Genomic DNA, 17161 nt, shown 5'->3' on the forward strand with positions numbered 1-17161 from the left:
TGAAGAATGATACACTTTTTTTTTTTTCTTAGAAGTATTTTGTGGTTCCAAATCTTAAGCATTACTAGTATTTGTGTGGCGGTAATGTGAATGGCCTTTGTAGTACGTATGAAAATTTCCCAACTTCTACTGCATGACAAAAAAGGTAAAATCAAAGTTTTCTTTCTGAGAGATTGTAAGAAATGGCAGTTATCTGTTGGCAGGAAATCTTATTTATGCTTGGAATCAGATAAGCTTTTTCATGTTGACTTTAATAGTACTGTAAAATATGGATTTGGAGGCAGGTGTCTGTTCCTTGGGAATATTTTGTGTGCGCTCTTTTCTATTTTTTTTTTTTTCTTCTTTTGATTACACAATGATTCAGTCTGGCATAATACTCTAATCTGCAAACTTCCTGCTGTGTTGATCGGACTGGCTTCTGAGACACAGAGTTCAAAGAACATAAGATAGTTTAGGAACAGGAAAAGGCCATATGGCTTCACATGCCTGCCCTTCCAAAATGTATCTTAATCCTACCTTCCTGCTATTTTCATTATCCTCCCAGTCCCCTTCTTCGCAAGGAACCAGTTTAGGTCTCTTTTGGAAGTTGTTTTTTTTTAAAATACTTTTTATTTTAATTGCTTTTCCTACCAACTTGTTCCATATGTTGTTTCTCTTTTTGTTTCAGAGAGTTGATTTTGTTTTCCTTACCCACTCCGTATTCCATAAATTGTCTATCAAGTATCCTGGTGTTTGAAACACTTTCTGTTGATACATCATGGTAACTTTTAACTAATCTGACTAATCTTGTTTCCCAGGGAGAGTAAAATCATCTAGCTCTCAAAATCCCCTGTCCCCAAACTTTGTAGTACCCTATTTAGAGACTTTGCTCTAGGATACTGGTATTCTTCCAAGCAAATTTCACATGCTTAATCTATTTGTTATGAAATTTGAAGGCAGATTTCATAACAATGTGGAAGTTTTGAAATTTGAAATGCACAGTTAAGTTTTATTATTTTCTTCAATAGGCAGCTTTTGGAATAATGCTGTATCATGTCAGTAACAACTCTGAACGGGAGGTGAAATACTGTTGTCACCTGCTTGTTTTTACATTGCACATTTTTTTTTTTTTTTTTTTTAAATAAATCAGTGGCAGTGTTGAGCTTGTTTGTGTTAAATCTGGTCATTCTTAGTGCTGAAGGTGGTAGCTGGGAAATGACTGACTGCTTTCAACTGTTGCTTTCTGATCTTTAGGCACTTACACTCTTCTTACAGTTGGGGTGTGTTTTAAACACAGAAATCTTTAGCCATTTCTCCAGCTCATAGCATGGAGTAACACCCTCCGTACTGCTCACAGATGTTGCCAAGCTGATGCAAGTGCCCAAACACGGTTCTCAAGAGCCCTTTTACCTGGCTCGTCCGAGTCCCCAGTGCCAGCCAGGGCAGCAATTTTTGTCCTGTGGCTACAGCTGCCGAGCAGTGCTGCAGGGGCACAGCCGCTCGGGGAGGGCTTTCACCCATCTGGGTCTTGGGTTGTGCATCAAAGTGGCGGGCAGGGAGAATTAGTGGGTGGGTAGACTGTCAAGCTCATAGTGTGCCAGTGCTAAGCTGTCCTTGCAAATGCAAATTCCTTAAAGTGCTCCTATAAAAATGATGTTTTGAGCATTTATGCTGCATGGTTTTGTTTGCATATATGCTTACCTTTGTTTTATGCGTGAATGGTGTAAAGTGAAGGAATGTAAATAGAAATATCTTAAGTCACTCTTCAGGGCCTGACACCTTTACAGTCTTTGTCAGTTACTGATGACACTGTTGAAAAAAACTGCGCAGACAGAGGAGGGACTTAACACAGTACAGCTGAAACAGACACCTGCAGCTACAGCAGCCTGTCTGCACAGCGTGTGGCCAGAGTTCAGGAACTTGTTCCTCGCTAGGGTGGATACAGCAGGATGTGGTGCTGGAAGTATACTCCTCTTGTGTTCAGAAGGGTTCCCTGTGGTTTTCAGACTGATTGCTGGTTTTCAGACTGAAAGCCCAAATGCATTTTTCTAGGACTCATGATTCCCATATTGTTTCAGATTCCTCCTGTACGTGACACTCTTGTCTCTCTTTAGGTAAGTGTCTGCTGACTATGAATATTGGTTTTATTTTGGTTTTGTTTTTTTCTTTTCCTCCAGGGAACCTTTGGAAGCATATATCTATTTTGGCCCTGTGTATTACCAGAAACTAAAGCACATGGTGTTGGATAAAATGCATGCAAGAGCCCGAGGACCCAGAGCAGTGCTCACCAGGTATTGTTACAGGCTAAGTGCAAAATTCTTGTGTACATTCAGAAGTGTGCCCAGCTGACTGAAGAGTATAAAACAAAGTTTGTTTGCCTTTTTATACTTGACACAAAATACTCTTACTTGTTAATACACTGTTACAGACTAAAAGCTCTGACAGTAGACTGTGGCAGGAGGTTGTTCTGAAAGTCCAGGTGTGCTCTATGTGGTCCAAAAATGAGTATGTTTCTCAGGCTTCTGTTAGCATTTGGTAAAAATACCATCTGCTGATTCACAGTGCACACTGTGGCCCTCTCCTGTCAGATTGTTCATATCATAGTTATTTTAGGATTTTTTTTTTTTCACATTTGACCTTTTACAAAACCAAGCGTGAGCAGAAGGAAGAAATTTAATATTTCAGCATCCTTTGGTATTCAGCGGGTTAACATTGATGTGCCCCATGTCTTCACCTGTCAAGGCAAAGCAGATGCACTGGCCCCAGTGTAGTGCAAACAAGCATTAGAATAATGTGCAGCCCTGGTACACTGCACTTTGCCTTGCAGACTCTTCCATTCAACTCAGAAACTGAATTTAGGGTTGTATGTGCTGGTCCACAGTTAGCATTCAATACCATGCAGGAGAATAGCACTTTCACACTTACAAATTGCAGAAGTTACAGACATGCCAACAGTAAATCTCCATTTTTATTTGCCCAGTTAAAGATATGTCCTCAGTTTCTTTGGAGTCATGATCATTTCACTAAGCCTGAACTTGGTTTTCTTTCCAACAAAAAGATTGATTACCATGTTGATGTCTTCTGGTGTCAGATTTTGAAGTGAAGCAGGTGTACTCTGAGTAACAGGTAATATAAGCCCCTGGAGGTGAGCTTATGTTGTCTGGACCTTTGTGGGATTTTGAAGCATCCTGCTTTCACTGATGTTACCTTTTCTTCTTAAAGCCAAGCTCTATGGCTCCTTGCACTCATGTTCTAAATTGCTGATATTTCTGGCTCACAAGGAACAGTTTAGTGGCACAGGCTTTGCTTTCAGGAAGCTTCTAGTGGATCGTTTAGTTCACCTCTCTCCATCACAGTAGGATTATTTGCTAAATCTTGCCAGAAAGTTAATTGCCAGCTAGTCTTGAATATTCTAGCAAAGGTTATTCCAAATGTCCTTTGCCAGTCTTTCTGGGCTATCATGTACGGCATTTATACCTCACCTGCTGCATGGTGGTTCTCTTCTTTTTGATCAGTCCCTGTTTGTACTGGTTTTGAGATGTAAGCACAGTCATATCTATCCTGCCCTCACTCTTCCCGATAACAAGCATGATTCACATTCTTTAACTCTTAATTTATTTTTGTGCCTCTTGCCATGGGCTGATCCACTTCTCTTGCCTTGCCTGACTGCACCGCAAGTTAGCAAGTCTGTCCTCTTAATTGGTGCAGCTTCTACCTGTTGATGTGCTAGTAGAGAATGGAGGGGCAGGTCTCTGCTGTACCTGATACAGAAAGTATCTTTCTCTTTTGCCTTTCATCGCGTATTTCCTATGCCTTTTGGCTTTCCAAAAGGACAAACTGAAGTTACCTCACACTTTCCATGGATTTAAATAGCAGCGGTTGATCTGGGAGAAAAATCATGAAAAGTTTTTGTATTTCTTGGCTGAACTTTTCCACCAGCCACGTTAAGAAGACGAAAGGTAGCACAACCATTATTTCCTACCACAGCTGCTTGCTTGTGTGAATGTAAGTGATATTCCCAAATAATGGGCTGTCTGCCCCATTTTCTGTTCTTCAAATGTGTTAGTCATGGTGTTGGTGCTTCCCATGAAGAAGAAAACTTGCTGTCTTAGCTAACGGTGCACGCAATTGGTTTACTGGAGCTCCTAGCTTACCCAAATCCCTTGATCTGTTTTTGTATTGTCTCCCCAGCTTCTCAGCTGTTTAGAGGTATTGAATGTAAAGGAAACCTAAATCCCAAGTCAAGGTAATATTTACATATAAAGATAAAGGTGGCGTGATTTCCCCCATCCCTTACTTTCTTTGGATTCTTTGTTCCAGTCAGTAGCATCATACTATGTAGCTAGGGCTCTTTATTTGACTTTCAGGAACGCTAGCGGATGTTCAATTTATGCTGCCTCTTGACTAGTCTTTTAGGAATTTTCTTTTTCCTTTTCAACTAATTAAACTTTTGTTACTGCCATTGCCTCTGCTGAGAGCGTCTGCTTTGCCAGCTTTCATACTCAACTATTGTTTTATCATCCATTGCACTTCCTGGAGAGTAGATTGCCTCTAACATTGTTTTTTGTTTTTAAAAGTAATCCTGTAACAGCTTCCAGCATGGAATTTGTCTGTTGTTGTCTTGCAATGCATTTTAATTATGTATCAAATGTACCTTAACTGACAGAGCAGAGCTATATTTCCATCTGGAATAAGGCAGACTTTGAGTTTCTTGAATGTCACTAGTTCTAGATATTGTTCTGATTGAAAGAAGACTTTGCAGAATTGCAAAGCAGCGCTCTTTGTCAGCAGAGTCAAAAACCACCAGGATGTTGCCCTCTGAATTGGTGTTTGTTAAATGAAATGGAATGCTTAATTTATTTTGCCATGAGTAGTTGACAATTAATTTAAAACATAGTTCTATATATGGTGTTGCCTAGATACCCAGTCCTGCTAAATCTTTTTAATAGATAAACTGCTTTTAGTTTTCCTTACAAGAGATCAATATAACCTTTCTGCTTGCATAGTTGGTTTGATGGACATTGCCAGAGCTGCCACCTGCATGTCTTTTGAACTTATCAGATATGCCAGTTCCCATTATACTGCAAGGGAGTAATGTGATGACACTGGTCAGGACTCCTCTCCGCACTCTGGGAGCATGGTACGCCCCCCTCCTTCAGGCAGTGATTTTCTAGGTAATACTCCGCTTCTTGGAGATCAGTCTCAGCGAACGACTCCATTTCAAGTTAGCCACTCATTTTCCGTAACAGGCACAAAGGAGATCCGCTGAGACCTACAAGGCCTGCTCTTACTCACGGGGGTAGACTTATTTTTCCCCCACTGGCCAACGAAACAAGGAACAGGGCCATAAAGCTGAACCCACTGTTCTTCCAGAAAATGCAGAATTAGCACCAATAAATTCTTAATGTGCTTAGAAACACGGAAGTTAATTGTTTTATGCTTTTTTCTAAATGTAGCAGTTAAATAGTATGAAGACCATTTGGCCTTATCTTTTTATTTAAAGAAGCACTGCATTTTATTTAGCATTTAAGAATTTTAAGGCTGACTTTTCTTTTTTTAAATATGAAAAATATTTCTCTTTCATTAAATTCCCAATCTTATTTTCAAGAGTCTGCTTTGTTTTCAGAATGTTATATTTAGAATAAAGAATGGAAGGAGTTGCCTAGGGCAACAGCTGCAGTGTATGTGTGTCTAGCAGGAAAGGGGAAGCACAAATGCTTTATAAATACTGTTTTAACATTTTAAACAGCCTCTGGTGTGAGGAATTTTCAAACTCATGTGAACCGGAAGAAAAATCTTTTAGACTTAGGGACCATAAGATAGACTCTTTTCAAAGGCCCAGTCTCAGTACTGAAATTTTTAGTACTTTAGAAAACTACTTTTTAGGGAGGGAGGATTTTGTTTGTTTTGGGTTTTTTTAATGAGGTCATTTTGACAGCGGGAGTGAAACATTTAAGAGCTTAAGACTCAAGTTGGGTTTTCTTGTTTTAGAGGGCTTTTTGTGAGTTTCTTTAATAGAATTTCAACTGCCTTAGAAATCTTCATCCTGTTATCTGTTGGAAGACCCATGGCATATCAACTTTAAAGGGCTGCAGTTGAGACCACATCGTTTTTCAAGAGGTTTTATCCTCCCTTAATTGGATCGAGACTTTATGGGGACTCCCACTTATAAAGCATTTCATCCTGCGGAACAGCACCTGGTGAAACTTTTGAAAGTAGGCTTGTGCATTAACTAATATTATAGAAGTCGGTTGGTTAAAGGAGCTCGGGCACTTCTAGCACCTCAGCAAATGCCTGTATCTTTGGAGGCCCCAACTGCTTTTAAAATCTGTCTCTTGGGACTTCAGAAGAGAAACTGCATTCACCACGGGGTTAGTCCTTTAAAACACCATCTGAACAGTGATGGTGCCATCATCTGGGGAGGGGGCCCTAGGGACTTTAATCAGGATGTAAACAACTTCTATCCATTCTCCCAACAGTGGGAAAAATAGAAGGTTATATGACTGAAAAGGACAATTTGAATTACAAGCAGATTAGTTTTAAGGTTCCACTGTGGCCAGAGTAAGGGAAACTACTTCCCCCTAAAAACAAATACAACTTGCATCTTCAGAAGGTATTTTTGTCTGGTATATTTTTTTACACTTGTTACAAAAGATTATTAGATGTTGAAGGCTTTTATAAATCCTTTTCTCTGAGTTGCAGTAAGTTGGCAAACACTCACTTTTGATATATTTAGTATGCTTAACGGATTCAGTTGTTTGAAATAATACGAACAAAATATACTCCAAAAGTTATGGGCCAGATCTGTCACTGGATATTGTAGGTGGATTACACTGCTGCAGGTATCTGAAACAGCACATAAATGTGGGGTTTCACTGAGCAGTGAAGCCTCTTACGGTTGCCAACAACATTATTTTAATTCCTTCTCTTTGCTGTCATGTTTCAGGGAATGTACTAAGGTGGAAATATTTAATAAAACACATGCAATATATTAGTGCTTCAGGAATTGAAGAAAGGTTTTGCTTCATAGCTCACTCTAATAGTTGCAACCTAAGTATGACAGCATTGTGCTGGTACATGAGAGAACTGATACTGTACAAAATTGCAGTATGATGAACAAGAGGTTAAAAGATTTGACTGTTTCCAACAAAAAAAAAAAAGGCTTAAACAGTCATAATGTTAAATAATATATCACACCTTGCCCTTTTTACCTCAAAATCTTTAGCGTTTCCTTACATTGCTTTGTTAAAACTTTCCGCTAGCACCGTGAGGACAAGAAATCTTTCCAGACAAAAAATGAGAGTTTGATTTGTGTCGAGGAACTAGAAAACCAGGAACCTATACAATACAAAACTTAGTCTATTAACCATCAGACATCAAAAAAATAAACTAGATAAATGTTACTTTTAAAAAAAAAAAAAAAAAAAGTAGGATTTCAATAATGAGTTAGTGCTTGTTTGCTGCTTTGTTCTGGTATTCTCTCTCAGATCAAAAGTGGTTTTATTTTAAGAATTTAGTCTTAGCTGTAGTTCAGCTGAAACATTAGCTTGATGATTCATTCATTAGCTGCTGAATATTATTTCGTTTAGTTAGCTACAAACTATAATGAATGTCTTATCAAAAAAGATAAATACCAAATCTGTGTCCAGATTGTCTTGGATACTGTTCAGCCTCCTTTTGTTTTTCACTTGCTCAGCTACATTCTGTGAGGTAAAGAGTTGTGTCCTGGCACTGCAGTTGCCGCTCTCAGAACTACAGCATGTTGCTAGTGCAGGAGCAAAGACTTGCTTCAACTTGAATAACACGTTTGCAGGATCAGCAGCTCTGGTTTCTGGAAGGCTTTTGTCCATTGATCGTGTACTGTTCCTACAGTTTGAAGACCAGCATTCCTAGAATTGTAGAGTGTATGTTCTGGAATACTTACTACATTTTTTCCAATATTTATTTCTAAGGCAACCCACGGAAGGTCGATCCCGTGATGGTGGTTTACGTCTTGGAGAGATGGAACGGGATTGTTTGATAGGTTATGGAGCCAGCATGCTTTTGTTGGAGAGACTGATGATTTCAAGTGATGCCTTTGAAGTGGATGTTTGTGGACAGTGTGGCTTGCTGGGGTACTCTGGCTGGTAAGTTGTCCAACTGCAATGCTTTTTGTAAATTATGGTGCACCCCCTTGCTTTGTTCATGTGACATGTTTCATGTTTTCAAAAAAAAAACCCTTGACCTCAGGTGCATAAAGCAAAGTGGTACAGAGTAAACACGCCTCTATGTAACAGAACCTTGCTGTTGGTTATAGTGCTTCTCAGTTTTAAAGTGTTCACAGACACAGATTAACAGTTCCATGCACCTTAATCAAAACCAGTGTCAACGTTCAAAATTGGTATTTGGACGATTGGTGATGGGATGGCTCTTTGTTATGGTCTGATTGAAGTTAGGACTAAAGTGAGTGTGTAGTCTATGGGCCAGGGGTTTCTCCTGTTGTGGGAGCACAGGTATTGTCTTCCATAGCCAGCTGTGCATGTGGGAAAGGTTGCCTTCGCTCTGCTGCCTTCCTTCCCAGCCTTGCAGGGGATCAGCAAACGCCCAATCCTGTGTATCATCTGGTTTTTTGAAAAGGGGACATTAGCTATGTCAACGTACTTGATTCTTCTGACATCAGAAGTGAGATTGCTAGCTAGGCTAGTCACAGATCCTTACAATCACATGTTGAATTTCACAAGGCTGAAGAGAGAGAGTGGGCACAGAAGAATGGTAGAAGAAAGCAACATCTCCTGCATAACACTGTGTGCAACACTATGGGCTTAGCTCTAACCATCTTTTCTTTGCAGTAATTCTGAGATGCTAGATTTAAAGTTGCCCTGTAGCATGCTGGAAATACACCACTATTAATAGGGAAACTTCTTTTTATGTTCTTCAGAGGTGAGGGAAATGTTTTGCTTTAGCTTCGTTTTGGTTTAGCTAGGCAGAAAAACAGACTTGTGACACCGATAGGAATTTATGAGATAAAACGTTCTTGCACACATTGTGAAAACAGGTGACCTGGAATCCCATGACTGAGGGAGGAAAAAATAAATGCTGCGAGTTCAAGTTACAAGTTATTCTAATATTTATGTTGCGAGAAGATGGGGAATTGGAAGGAGGAGGAGGAGAAAGATTCATTTCTAAATACCTCAAAAGAAGATCGTTGGAAACTTGCCGCATCTTGGATATCAGTATCAATCTACTGGGAGAGGCAGGAAATTGGACTTTAATCACTTCACTGAAGTGAAGTGATTCGAGAGTGATTTTTTCCCATGAAATACAGAAGTAGGAAAGTAAGGTGTGTTCTCAGTTTGTCGGTGTGTAAAAGTGACAGCCACTGTTTCTGCCCTTGGTCAGACCTTTCTTCTGAAGGGCATGGCTTCTGGCCAGAAACCAAGCACCGCGTTTGTCTGCTAACAGCAGCATCAGTTCTGCTCCTTGTGGAGCAGAAGTTCAGACACATATAGGTAGGTAAACACATATGAAATCCAGAGGAGAGATAAGGCCGACTCTGTGCATCCCATGGTGGTTGGTGATTTTTAGTTGGACATTGTCCTACTGGCTTTTCTGCAGTAAGTATTTTTGAGAGTCCCATTTTTCTTGAGTGTATGTACACTGTATGTAACAAGTGAGGCCTTTTTCTGATCCAGGTCTTAAAACTACTGCAAAGTAAATAACAGTTGGAAGGAAGTTGTCTGAAAGGAAGGGCATGCCATAAGTCAAACAACCAACCACTTCTAACTGTGTAAAGCGCTGCCTTAAAAAACTCACATGCAGATGTAGCTCTATTATTTTTTTATAAGACCTTGGCTTTCAGAGCAGTCCTTGAAGATTTTCAAAGATCTGGAAGAGAATTAGGAATTTGAAGTTTAGAAATAGTATTACATTTTATTTTTAAGGTGTTGTTAACTTATTTCATATTTTGAAGTTTGTAACAAAGTTCAGTAACTCTTATTAAATAACCATGAAAGAAACTACTCTCAGAGCCAGACATTCTTGCAATCTGATTCTGTGAAAAGCTGTCTGATGTGCGAGTAATCGATAAGAGGTAGTTTGTGCTAAATGATATTCTGTGTCTACTCGTAGCTGAAGCAAGTGGCCCTATAATGAGCATCACAGCAGAGACCAAGCCATTAAGAGAAACTTCCAAATGGGCCTTTTCAGTGATTCTGGCATTAATAAGACTTTGCTGCAAGAAACCTTTTAGAAACATACTGTTTTGTGGTTAGCATTAAGGGCACTTGTCTTAAGGAAGATGAGCCCTTCGTCCCAGACAAGGACTAGCCACTGGGTATGTTTTTCTGCAAAACAATAACAGCAGATCTGTGTTGGGGCCTGAACTGGTACTTTCGCAGGGGAAGGGGACTGTTGTGGCAGTGACAGAATTTGTCCCCGTGAAAAATACAGTAGAAACTTACTGTGACCTACCAGGTTTACACCATTTTCTAACCTTTCTGTTGTACAGGTGCTCAGGGGCAGGACTCCACTGAATGGAATGAGCAGAATTTGGTCCTTTTTTGACGATGAGAAGTTATTTCGATCCCTCGAGTCTGAGCAATTAAAAATATACATGAAGAAAAAATTTGTTTCTCATCCAAATTCAGCCTTGGCACAGTTGCCTTTTCTGTCTAATGTAGTATCAGTTCTAGTACCAAATGGCCTTTCAAGTACTTCAATTTCTGTGATCTCTATTTGACAGAGCTTTGTGCTTTGTCCTTACTGCACCTTAACCTTCCTGGGTGATCCCCATCCAAGTACAAAGCAGGCCCAGAATGGTGCACCTTTGAGCCTGGTGTAGTGAGTAGTCTCTGCTCCTCAGGCCATAGTAGCTGTAATCAGATGAAAAGTTGTGCCTCATCAGGTTTCCAGGGCTTGCAGCGCTGCTGCTGTTGAGAGCAATTGCGTGCTGTGTTAGCATCGGAAAATGGCTTCTGCTTAGGTCACTTCCTCGCACCGTAAAAATGTACCTGTCCCTACACAGTTGGACTAGGGGAGTGGTTATAAACCTGCAATTGAGTTCTGTTCTGTTTTAAAGGCATGCTAGCTGTAACATTTTCCCTATGTAACCGTGTCTACAGGAGAAGCCTGTTCCAGGGAAACAGCTAGTTCAGTCTATTAACCTTCTTAGTGCCTATAGTCAGATTTAGACAAAGCCAAAGCAATTACTAGGGATAAGTGAAGCTTCATTCCTCATCATGAACTGCAGAAATGTAATTAAGGCTTCTGTACCATTGGTTGAGCGCTTTCTTGGTTTTAAAAAAGAAAAAATAAATACCCCAAGTATATATGTGGAGGTGAAGGCAACAACAGTTTTCTTGGAAAATAACCAGCTCTTCCACATGCTTTTTAAGTATGTCTGTAAAAGAGAAGTAGCAGAGTCTGAAAAAGTAACTGGAAGACTAATGCCAATTCTTATAACCAAGAACTTTGTTAACACTAACCAACTTTATTGGACTTGTCCCCTTTGACTTCCATGTGTTCTATGTCAAGTTCACGAGTAACAGAAACAAGTGACTAAGCGTTGGCCATATTATAGATGTTGACTCTCAGCCTCATTCTGTACCACAGAAGAATGTAGGAATTCCTTAATTTAGATCTTCAGACTGTTATGACTTTATGGCAGAAATATAAATTTGAAACACAGAAAGGAAAAAAGAGCTTTGTTAGACCGTTAGGAAGTGCTGCATTGCTCTCTGTTCCCAAAGGCCTGGCTTTCTCAACTCTCCAAAACCAGAAGGTGGAATTACAGGAGAATGAGGAAATAGGGAGGTTGAAAAACTGATATTTTTAAGAAACATTTTTAGTTTCTTTGTGTGTACACAGAGTATGAAATTAAAGAATTTAAACAGTTGCTACTACCACTGAATTTGAGTCCCGATACTGGAAAGATGCTGAGTGACCAGCCTATATATTCCTTATATCACAGAATCAGACTGGAGGGCTTGAAAGGGACCTCTGGAGACCACCTAGTCCAACCCCCCTGCTAAAGCAGGTTCACCCAGAGCAGGTTGCACAGGACTCTGTCCAGGTGGGTTTTGAATATCTCCAAAGTAGGAGACTCCACAACCTCCCTGGGCAGCCTGTTCCAGTGCTCTGCCACCCTCAGGGTAAAAGAAGTTTTTCCTCATGTTCAGGAGGAACTTCCTGTGTTCCAGTTTGTGCCCGGTGCCCCTTGTCCTGTCACTGGGCACCATCCTCTTGACACCCACCCTTTAGATACTTGTAACTGTTGATGAGGTCCCCTCTCAGTCTTCTCTTCTCCAGGCTAAAGAGCCGCAGGCCTTTCCTCGTAGGAGAGGTGCTCCAGTCCCCTAATCGTCATAGCCCTCCGCTGTCCTCTCTCCAGTAGTTCCCTGTCCCTCTTGAACTGGAGGGCCCAGAACTGGACACAGCACTCCAAACGTGGCCTCACCAGGGCAGAGCAGAGGGGGAGGAGAACCTCCCTCAACCTGCTGGCCACACTCTTCTTAATGCACCCAAGGACACCGTTGGCCGCCTTGCCCACAGGGGCACATTGCTGGCTCACGGTCAACTTTCTGTCCACCAGAACTCCCGGGTCCTTCTCCACAGAGCTGCTCTCCAGCAGGTCAACCCCCAGCCTGTACTAGTGCTTGGGGTTATTCCTCCCCAAGTGCAGGACCCTACACTTGCTCTTACTGAACCTCATTAGGTTGCTCTCTGTGCAACTCTCCAGTCTGTCCAGGTCTCGCTGAACGGCAGCACAGCCTTCTGGTGTGGCAGCTACTTCTCCCAGTTTTGTGTCACCAGCAAACTTGCTGAGGGTGCACTCTGTCCCTTCATCAGGGTCATTGATGAATATCAAGGTAATATCTATATGACAAAAAATCCCTTTCCCCCAGAATTTTAAGATCGTTATTTGAGTAAAGAGTGCAAAGAGTATGTGTTAAAGCAGTTTTACTAGTTTCCCAACCTGACTAAAGCTTTGGCTGTTCACACGGAGACGTAAGATGAGAGATGTCTCTTTTCTGGAGTATGAACTGAGACATTATAGGGTGAAATTAACATATAAGGGAAAAACCTAAGCGTGAACGTTCTTTCTTCCTGCCTCTCTTTTGTGACATATATATAGGACAGAAATCGGACCATTAACCTTGTTTTCAGAAATACTTAGCTTTGTTCACCTCCTTTCTCTTATTAGCCAACTGTTGGCAGTTATGTGAGCAGTGAAAAAGAAGTCAGCCCTGTTAGCTACTCAGCACTGTGATTCTCCTCCAAGAAAAGTGCAGGTTTAACATTAAGCTCCTATTGATTTCAGTCAGATTATTTAAGGGCTTAAAGTTATGGCTTACTTAAGCGTTAAAATGTGTCTCAAGCACTTGTCTCTTTTCTAGGACTAAGCCCAGTGTTTAAATGCAGGTGGACAAAGAAACCAGTGGATAGTGGCAACTGTTTTGGTTTTTTTTCTGCAGAGATTCGTTTACGCACCAACTCTGACTTTCTTTTTGTTTGTTTCCCTAGGTGCCACTACTGCAAATCATCATGTCATGTGTCTTCTCTGCGCATACCTTATGCCTGTAAACTCTTATTCCAAGAACTGCAGTCAATGAACATCATACCTAGGCTAAAACTAGCTAAGTACAATGAATGAACAAGATGAACAAGATGGAAAAAAGTACGTTACAGAAACTGAAATCCAGCATATATAGCTGGAAGGTGGTTTTTTTTGGTGAACAGGAATAACTCTAAAACCTGAGTGGGTAGAAGGGAAGGGCAAGACCGTAAGAAATCTTTCTTACATATCCTACCTGTTCTTAAGTTGACAGGGGAGACTCAGTCAGTAGAATACACTCGGAGCAGTTCTGAAAGCCTTGATTTGTCTGAGTGAACAGGACATGTGGGAATTGTGGAATAAGGCCATGATCCAGCAAAGCACTTGCATCACTTCAAACAGCTCCATGGTTTTGAAAAGTGCTTTGCTGGCCTAGGGCTTGAGCTGAGCTAAAGGCAGATCTTACTCATAGAGGTTAAAAATGTTTTCCAGACCAGTGTAATATGAAAGATTAATAAATGTTTTAAATAATACTGCCTGAATCTGTGTGGTGGTTGTGTAAGGATGGTAAAGCCTTCTTAGGATGTCTAAACCATTTTCCTATTCCTAAAGCATTTTGTTAATGCACAAAACTTTTGTTAGGTAATGTCAGGCATAGAGAAATGAAACCACTTTTTCAAGAACTTAAAGTCAGTTGTTTTGAGTGGGATTTCGATATGCAGGTGCACTTGTGTGCAAGCAGTGGTGTGATTATGCAGTCCGTCTGCTTTGAGCTAAACGTACGCAGCTTCCATGAAGTTCACGGGAGGGGACTGCCTGTGCAGCGAGTGCATGATACAGCTCAGATATCCATTCAATTCCTACTGAGTACAGCAGATGTAATAATACACTGGCCCAAAGCCCTGAAAAGACAGGCCGCAAACACTGCGTACTGATGCATGCTGTCCTGGGACTTTACAACTTTTTATTAAATACAGGCATAGCTAAAACTTTTTTTAAGAACAAAACAAAGAACTATGAAGAACAAGAAGTCCTCCACTGACACCAAAGCAGGTTTGAATGACTTGAAAACATGTAGAAAGGGAACAGATGATATTTTTCCATGAGATCTAAGGCCTAGAACTGAAGCAGTGGATGAACTGAGAGTCACTTAGCACCCTAAACTCACATGAGCCCTTTCTCAGCAAAGCATATGGTTAACTTTTTAAGCAAAGGAGTAGTCCCACTGAAGTCGAGATGAAGTATGTGCATGTTCAGGTGCTTCAGAGAAAGGCAGCACTCTAGATCAGTGAGGATACAAAACGCTGCCTAAGATCTGGAAGTCCTGAGATGCTCTTTGGCTCCTCTTATGGCTGAATTGTGCATGTGGATCCTGACACTGTTCTTGCAGTCATGTTGCTGCTGTTGTGTTAGCTGCTTAAGCAGCACAGATGAGTATCAGCCTGAGTAGGCTTGCTTCTTAAGCTGCTGCCAAAATGCTGAAACTGGTAGTTTTGTGTCTGGGATTAGAAATCAAGTCTGAAGGGATAGATTTTACTTTTCTTTGGGTTGTTTTTGGGGGTTTTTTGGGTTTTTTTTTTTTGCAATTGGGCTAATGACATCACAGGTGTCGTCAACACAGCACATTCGGATTGGGAAAGCACTTGAAGCACCTCTACCAGGATCTGAACAGCTCCGCGTTATTTACAAAGAGTGAGAGTGACATCGTGCTTCAAACTGGAGGAAGAGGTTCACCAGAAAGCCCCAACCAAGTCAGCAACCTTTGCTTTGCTCCCAAAGCTGAGGCTCGGGTGCACCAGCAGAGGGAGTGAGCCTCAAAGGCTACAGCCTGCTGCGGCGGCGGGGGGGGGGGGGGGCGGGGGCGGGGGCAGGGGGGAGAGTTTTAACCTGGATCAAGGAAACTACGCAGAGGATAAGGTGTTGTCACTAGCTAGTCCTCTTGTGTGGTCTCCTGGGTTAGATGGTCGGAGCTACAGGACTCAAGGACTAAGCAATGTGTATAATTACACCTGTGGAAATTTAAACAGACGTAGCAGGGATGGAGGAGGAGCAAAGGAGTGTGCTCGTGAGTAACCCAGTTGAGAGAACAGGTCTGTGTGCAGCCCTGAGGGGTGACCTTGCAGCTAGTTAACCTCAAGCTGATGAAAGCGTGGGGGTGAAAGGTTTTTTGAGGGTGAAGGAAATCCCCTGCAATAGCTGAAGTTTAGGAAGAAAGGGGCAGCCTTAGCAATGGTGGATCCAGTAGAACATAGAAACCAGACGTGTCTGGCAGTAAGTGAGGGTCACCCACTGTCAACTAGTCTGGTGATACCTACACCAGTTTCGTTGATGCGTCATTGCTGTCTGACCGAAGCCTGTGCATACACCGGAGGCTTATAAATTGAGCGCAGATTTGAGCTGAAACTCTGATTTTTTGCTTTTTGCCTCCCTTTAAGAGGCTACCTATGTTCCATCATAATAGACTCCTGCAAGTAATCTCTTGACAATGGAATAAGCATTACAAAACCAGCAGCAGAAACAGAACAAACAGCTATGGGTTCCTGGAATACGGCTGGTCAAAGTGGCAATTCAAGGAAAAGATCCTACCGCAGCCAGGAAAAATTATGACGCATGGACTGATGAGGTAAACCACATTCTCAGAACCCCAGAGCTGTCACACTGCTTTCCTCTGGTGAGCCTCATCTTTGCAGCCCTTCGAATTACCTTCCTAGCCAGCCTCCCCTCCCCCCCTTTTAATACAGCAAATGCCTTTACAAAGAGGTCTTATGTCAGCTAACGGCTGTACTGCTGTAACTACACTTGCCCAAATCAACCCTGCCGTGACCGTCTAATCGCTGAAAAAGATACAATATTCTGAACAACACTTGACAAAGTCTTAAGGCTCTGGCACAAGGAGCCGGGGCTAGAAAATGGCCATGAAGTTTTCATTCTATTGCAACTTCTTTATCTCTTGTATTGAATGTCCAGGGGAGGCCTTCTAGAAATGCTGTTCAGCATGAAGGTCACTAGCTTTAGTCCCAGCTGAAATGCCAAATACAGTCCACTTTCTGAGCTAAGCTCAAGGTGTGTGCTGCTGTTGGAAGAGATACCTAACTCCATGTAGTATGTTGTAAGTTGCTGTTTACTTTGCAGATAAAGGGTTCGATGCTGTTAAAAGGTTAAAGCATTTACAGGCCTAGAATTCAGTAATTGAGTCTATTATTTCACTACAAAACAAAGACATTAATTAAAAGCTGCCCCTTCAAACAACATACATGTCCAGCTGTACTGTTCTGTTGTGAGAAACAGAATCAAGCTGGGGACGACCTGTGGGACACTATGGGGCAGAGCAAAGCACAAATCTTTTAGCCAATTCTGGAACTGTGAGCAAGGTAGATCACTTGTTCAGAGTTCAGAAAAACAGCTTCACTTCCAATCATTTGCATAACCCTTACAAGTTTTTTTACTTTTTTTTTTTTTCTTTTTTAAGGTAAACGTTTCCAAACATAGAAACTAGAAAAACAAACTATAAAGAAAAATGAAACCAGACTGGCCAGTTTTGGCATTCAAAGAGGATATAATATGAAATATAGGCATACTCAGATTTAATAATTTTAAGATGTGGAAAGTAAAGGGCTCCCACTAAGCACAATTTGTAATGTCCATATCTCC

At 41.3% G+C, this 17161-nt stretch overlaps 1 protein-coding gene across 1 annotated transcript in view; it reads left to right on the forward strand.

Annotated features, from left to right (window-relative positions):
- Positions 1 to 13668, forward strand: part of POLR3B (RNA polymerase III subunit B) — an 80495-nt gene extending 66827 nt beyond the window's left edge. Inside the window, exons 26-28 of the mRNA XM_086468407.1 lie at positions 2157 to 2270; positions 7932 to 8105; positions 13480 to 13668. Coding sequence (XP_086324533.1) covers positions 2157 to 2270; positions 7932 to 8105; positions 13480 to 13609 — 418 coding nt within the window. The 3' untranslated portion in view covers positions 13610 to 13668. The remainder of the gene's footprint in view (positions 1 to 2156; positions 2271 to 7931; positions 8106 to 13479) is intronic.
- Positions 13669 to 17161: the final 3493 nt, after the last annotated feature.

The sequence above is a fragment of the Leptosomus discolor genome, chromosome 1 (assembly GCF_034619465.1).
Source record: "Leptosomus discolor isolate bLepDis1 chromosome 1, bLepDis1.hap2, whole genome shotgun sequence".
NCBI lineage: Eukaryota > Metazoa > Chordata > Aves > Leptosomiformes > Leptosomidae > Leptosomus > Leptosomus discolor.